At 62.5% G+C, this 6,352-nt stretch overlaps 1 protein-coding gene across 1 annotated transcript in view; it reads left to right on the top strand.

Moving 5' to 3' along the window:
• Window positions 1–4,120, top strand: part of HTT (huntingtin) — a 161,906-nt gene extending 157,786 nt beyond the window's left edge. The window contains exons 63-68 of the mRNA XM_007456892.1: window positions 148–262; window positions 398–611; window positions 923–1,028; window positions 2,655–2,817; window positions 2,978–3,138; window positions 3,907–4,120. Of these exons, the coding sequence (XP_007456954.1) occupies window positions 148–262; window positions 398–611; window positions 923–1,028; window positions 2,655–2,817; window positions 2,978–3,138; window positions 3,907–4,120 (973 nt within the window). The remainder of the gene's footprint in view (window positions 1–147; window positions 263–397; window positions 612–922; window positions 1,029–2,654; window positions 2,818–2,977; window positions 3,139–3,906) is intronic.
• Window positions 4,121–6,352: the final 2,232 nt, after the last annotated feature.

Here is a 6,352-nt window from a genome sequence, read left to right on the forward strand (position 1 = left end):
AGCATGGGCAGGGGCAAGCAGGAACCCAGGCGGGCACCCTTCTCACAGGGACAGTGGCCGAGGTCACTGAGACAGGAGGACACCACGTGCCATCAGCTGGGAGTAGCCACCATGCGTGGCTGAGCTTGGCCCTTGTCTCGTTCTCAGCTGCGTGAACACCCACAGCCAGCAGCACGTGCTGGTGATGTGTGCCACGGCCTTCTACCTGATTGAGAACTACCCGCTGGACGTCGGGCCAGAGTTCTCGGCATCCATAATACAGGTGAGCGGGAGTGGGCGTGGGCTCCGTGCTCCTGGGCCTGTGCAGTGGGGCCCTTGGTTGCTTTCATCTGGGGGAAGCAGCATGAGCGACAGGAGGCCAGATGTGGCTGACGGGGAGGCCTTCCCTCCCGTCCAGATGTGTGGGGTGATGCTGTCTGGAAGCGAGGAGTCCACCCCATCCATCGTTTACCACTGTGTCCTGAGGGGCCTGGAGCGCCTCCTGCTCTCCGAGCAGCTCTCCCGGCTGGATGCGGAGTCCCTGGTCAAGCTGAGCGTGGACAGAGTGAACGTGCACAGCCCACACCGCGCCATGGCGGCCCTGGGCCTGATGCTCACCTGTATGTACACAGGTGAGCAGGGGGCCACCTGTGCCCGGCGGGTCAGTGCCGCCGAGCTCTGGACGCACAGGACGCAGACCACAGGCCCCTCCAGTTCTCAAGGTTGCAGAGCTGCGTGGGTGTCGGAACCCCGCCTGGGAGCGGGTCTGCAGACAGACCCCTGGGCCCTGGGTGCTGGGCTGGGCCCTGGGGTGCTGGGGGCTCCCGCCACCTGGTCTCAGATCATCTCTAGGTGTTTAGTAAACTCCTGCGTGAGTTCCAGGTCCTATTTACAGAACCGTTCCGGTTTTACAAATGAAAAGAACTGAATGGCTTTGTTTCAGGAAAGGAGAAAATCAGTCCAGGCAGAACCTCAGACCCCAGCCCTGCCGCCCCTGACAGCGAGTCAGTGATTGTGGCCATGGAGCGTGTGTCTGTTCTCTTTGACAGGTAAGAATGGAGCCTGCCCTGCCCTGCCCTGCCCTGCCCTGCCCTGCCCTGCCCTGCCGGGAGCTGCTGCTTCCTACACACCCGCTCTGCTCTCACCCCGCCACTGGGGGCTGCCTCCTTCCTGCCTGTGCCCTGAGCGTGCTCGCGCTGCCCTCGGGCTCTGCTCCAGCCGGCAGTCCTAGGACCCCAGTGCCCGGGTTTGGACTCGACTGGCTCCAAGGCTGTCCCCAGTGCTGGCGTGTCTGCTGAAGGCGAGGGGCAGTGCCGGCCATGTGGTGGTGTCGGGAGGGCCTGTAATGAGACTGGGCGTGCAGCCCTGGTCGGTAACGGGACTGGCCGTCAGACCTGCTGCCTTGTGAGAGGAGTCTTGGAGCCGCGTTAGCAGTGGCTCAGGAGGCTTCAGTAGACCGTGGTACAGACTTAAATGACAGACATCTTTGAGAGCCTGCCCGCAACGTGTGTGCCCTTGTGTCCAGGACCGGCTCAGTTTGCGGTCCTGCAGAATGGGTGAGGGGCCTCGTCCGGCTTTGCCCCAGGCCTCCTGGTCCAGGCGACGTGCTGTGTCTGTGGCCTTGGGGCAGCCGACTCCTCACCACTCAGCCTGACAGGTCTGGTCAGCTCGGTCAGCAGGAGGCCATTTGGGGTTTCACAAGAGCACACTTAGCAGGACTTTCTCCATCTGCTCTGGCCAGGTGAGGGGTTGTGGGAAGCTGAGCGCGTGGGCTGTTTTCACGTTGAGCGTTGAAAGCGTTTACAGTCATTCTTCCCTCACATTCTTCGGGCCCCTCCACGGTGGGCAGAGCCGCCCACGCTCAGGCCCCTGCCCACGTGGGGCTTGCGTTCCCGTGCCTACTGGTGGGATAAACACTTCAGCCAGTGCAGTGCCGGCGTTCAGCCTGACCACCCTCCAGACACGTGGGGGGACACTGGCTTGACAAAGCTGACTTTCAGTTGTGAGTGTCGCCCCTGCTGGGCAGCGGCTGGCGTCTGCAGGCAGGTAGGTCAGGCACGCCTGGGCCAATTTCTGGGTCTCTTCTGGTGCTTTTCAGTCACACATAGCTTTTCTGTACGGTCGTCTCTCGGTATCCACGGGGATTGGTCCCGGGACCCCCCACGGATTCCAAACTCTGCTGATGCTCAAGTCCCTGGTGTAAAATAGTGAAGAACAATCCGCCTTTGTATCCACGGGCTCTGCCTTCCCCCAGCCAACCGCGGATTGAAATTCGGGCGCGGAACCCGCGGATACGGAGGGCCAACGGTGTGTGCTAATGGTACGGTAGCGTGAGTAGCCGGCTGGCCGCCTGCCCAGCTGGCACCTGGAAGGACGCTGCCCAAGATGCCCGCTGAGGGTGTGTTGAGGGGAGGTGGCAGGAGGGCACCAGGGACAGGCAGGAGAGAAGGGGGCCTGGCCGAGATGCCGACAGGTTCCAGGAGCGTGTGGACACTGGTGAGGACAGGCCCTAACGAGGACGCGGTTCTGTTACGACTGACTTAATTCCCCCATAATGCCACTGCCCCAAACCATTTTTGCTTGTTACTCCAGGACCCCTTTTTGGCTTGGGGGCCCCCGCACGGGTGGGGAGCCCTGGGCAGGGCGGGGCTCTGATCCGTATCTCCTCCCTGCAGGATCAGGAAGGGGTTTCCCTGTGAAGCCAGAGTGGTGGCGCGGATCCTCCCCCAGTTTCTAGATGACTTCTTCCCGCCCCAGGACGTCATGAACAAGGTCATTGGAGAGTTTCTGTCCAATCAGCAACCGTACCCACAGTTCATGGCCACCGTAGTGTACCAGGTGAGCGCCCAGCGCAGGGGAGCCCCCAGACCAGGTGCCCACTACCCTCTGAACGTGTCGGACCCGGGGACTTGCCAGTTCCTCCCCTTGAAGCCAGCCACCACTCTTCCCCCGAAGCCGGTGCTGACAGGGTGGCCCCTGGGGCTCTCTGCCCTTGCAGGTGTTCCAGACTCTGCACAGCACGGGGCAGTCGTCCACGGTCCGGGACTGGGTCATGCTGTCCCTCTCCAACTTCACGCAGAGGACGCCGGTTGCCATGGCCATGTGGAGCCTCTCCTGCTTCTTTGTCAGCGCTTCCACCAGCCCGTGGGTTTCAGCAATGTATCCTTCCCTGGGTCCTGGGGCCCCGCGGGACGTAGCACTCAGGGGCAGCAGTTCCGTCAACATCCAGGTTGACGTTTGCGTTAAGGTTTTGGAAACCTAAGCTCTGCAGAAAGCCCAGGTGTCAAGGTGTTGTTTACCTTAAGCCCCAAGAGAGTAAGCCGTGGACAAGGAAACAGAAAACCGTGTGTTCCCCACGCTGAGCAGGAGGGGCGGGGCCGGGGCGTTGCTCTGAGGAGTGCGGGGTGGGGGTGGGGCCCCCGCAAAGAGCTCCTCCCGCCCACTCGGGCCGGCCGCGCAGCGCAGCTGGGTGTGTCCCTCGTGCTGCTTCTCTTTATTCTGTGTCATTGCCTCGTATCACTCTCTTGGGTAAAAGCTTAAGTGAAGATCCGGTTCCCACCCCCAAGATGCTGGCTGCCAAAGGGATGTTCCCCTCCTGTCAGCCGCCCCCTAAGACAGACCGCAGAGCCTCGGAGCAGACAGCCGTCCTGGCGCTGTCAGCGGCCCTGGAGGGCGGCACGGCTCTGCCCTCGGCGCACGGGTGCCGGGCCAGGTAGGTGCTGCCCAGGGGAGTGCTCTCCGCGGGGGGCCCTGGCTTACCGGAGCCAAGGTGGGAGGCAGCTGCCGCCTCCACCCCGTCTGCGGCTTGGCTTGGCACTCGGCGCTCCCGGGCCATTGGCAGGCCTGTGTCGGGGCAGGGGTTCCCGGGGAGGACGGGAGGCAGGTCCCTCCGCACTTGCAGCCTTGCGCCCTTAACCGCCCTGCCAGCCTTCCGCACGTCGTGAGCAGGATGGGCAAGCTGGAGCACGTGGACGTGCACCTCTTCTGCCTGGTGGCCGCGGACTTCTACAGGCACCAGATAGAGGAGGAGCTCGACCGCAGGGCCTTCCAGTCTGTGTTCGAGGTGGTCGCAGTGCCAGGAAACCCGTATCACCGCCTGCTGGCTTGTTTGCGGAATGTCCACAAGGTCACCACGTGCTGAGCGCCCACGTGGGCGGAGGCGAGATGGCGCCAGGACTCGGGGCCCCGCCTGCACCGCACGGCTCGGCCTCACCGCGTGCGGGGAACGTGTGCAGGAGTCCTTGGGGTTGAGCCTAAGTCCTTGCAGGGGGCAAGAGCAGCCGTGGCTGACCCCCCCGCCCCCATGCTAGCGCTAGCGTCACATGCCAGTCGCCCGGTGTGTGCTTCCTCGCGTGTGGCCTGTTCGCTGTCACTGGGTCCCAGCTGCTCCTGCCTCGGCTCTCGCAGGTCGGCCGTTAGCCCCTCTGCTGTCCCGCAGGCGGGAGATGACGCCACGGGCCTTCCAGAGCACCCCCCGCATCTCCCATTGAGGCACGGGGTCCTGGGGTCTCGCTGGCTCCTGCAGGCCTGCGTGCCGCACTGGCGTCGGGCCTGGGCGGGGCGGGGTGGCTGGGAGCACGACGGCCCACGCCGTTCTTCCCTGTCTCTGTTTTCTTCTCAGGATTTAAAGTTTAATTATATCAGTAAAGAGATTAATTTTAAGGTAACTTTCTATGCCCGTGTACAGTCTGTGCATTGCCGAGTCTGTGCTGCGTGTCACGGCCTCCTAGGAGGTCGACAGGAGCCCCTCCCTCTCCCTCCACGAAACTTACTCTGGCGTTCCTCGCGCCCAAGCCCTAGTCCCCCGACAAGCCACCCTTTTTTGTGCATTCACGTTTAGTTAAGAGTTTAGGGAGGTGTTGGCATGCAGATGACTGACCGGGAGTTCCCCCTGCCCCCTTACAAGTTGGGAAGGTTCCCCCGTGGCTGTCCTGGTCGTGGGCAGTCAGCTCTGGGGCACAGACGGCTCTCAAGGCTCTCCCACCGGTGATGGGCGGCTCCTGGGCACTTAGCCGACCAGGCCGGCCCGCCTGGCCGCGAGCAGCCTCTGTCCTGACCGACACTGTCGTCCCCCAGCTCCTGTCCTGACCGGGGCTGCGCTCTACCCAGGGGCTGGCCAACGGGTGTTGGAATCCGAGTCCCCCGTGTCCCTCCTGCACAGTGGGGCCCAGAGGCTCGCCTGGCCTGGCAGCCCCGAGGGTGTAACAGCGTTAGTTGTCTGCGCCCTTCTTGGTCAAGAGCAAAGCTTGGAGTCCCGGCAACTGTTTGAGAAAGGCCCGAGCACCTCCTCGGCTCCCTTTCAGTCCATCCGCGGGGCCTCCTTTCAGCACAGGAGGGTGCGGATCCTTGCCCACTGGACCAGTGGGGGGGCAGGAATGAGGCCAGCCAGGGCCACCACTTCCACCCCAGGCCCCGGCCCCTGGACCAGCTGTTTCTGGGCCCAAAGCAGCCACATCATCAAATGCACACGAGGCATGGACAGTCGAGTGCCCTTGGCCAGGGGCTGGTGGAGCAGTTACGGGCGGGGCTCTTCAGGTCCCCAGAGGCAGCCAGTCATTTGGTCACCGTCATGCTGGCCAGTTTGGTCATGAGCTCAAGTGCAGTCAGGTTTTGGGTGTTTCACCAGCAAGTGGAGATGACCGTGAAGCTGACTTCCAGAGTCTGCCAAGGGGAGGAGTCCTTCGGTGCACGGCTAGCTACCCTCGCGTCTGTCTGTGCGACGTCTCACCACGGCGCACACAGCTGCGGGTGCAGACCCAGGCCGCTCCCACCCCCAGAGCTGCCGTGGTTTGAGGCCGGCTGGGGTCAGAGTGTGCGGCCAGGGGAGGCTGTGGGAGCCCCTCCTCAGAGCCGCCCTTGGCTTTTCCTGCCTGCCCCACCAGCGCCTGGCAGAGGCCTCGCCCGGCCAGGGCGTGAACAGTAGAAACGGGTCAGAGGTCCAAGTAGGACCTTGGGGAGGGTCTCCTGACTCTGAACAAGAATTGAGAAAGTCACCGCTCTCTCTCCCTTTTCACTTTGGACTCCCACGTTATTTCAGCAGCTCCGAGATAGACGCATCGCAGGCTGACGTCCCGGCCTAGATGTTTACGCTTGTTAGAAATGGCACTGTGAATGTAAAACTGGGAACTGTTCCCCTTAGGAATAATAGCACCGGGCTCAGCTGAGTTTGGTGGGTCCTCCTTGTTACCACGTGACCTGTAACAGCCAGTGCTTAACGAGGGGGCTTGAGCCCAGCTCTGGCCCTGGGTGCCAACCCAAAGACTTGCCGGTGTGCCCCCGAAATGGATATGAGTTTATGAGTGAGATCACTTTACCCGCGGATGAGTACGTGTGTGATGTGTTTGTATGTATCTATATTCATCAAGACACAGGC

The sequence above is a fragment of the Lipotes vexillifer genome, unplaced genomic scaffold (assembly GCF_000442215.2).
Source record: "Lipotes vexillifer unplaced genomic scaffold, Lipotes_vexillifer_v1.1 scaffold63, whole genome shotgun sequence".
NCBI lineage: Eukaryota > Metazoa > Chordata > Mammalia > Artiodactyla > Lipotidae > Lipotes > Lipotes vexillifer.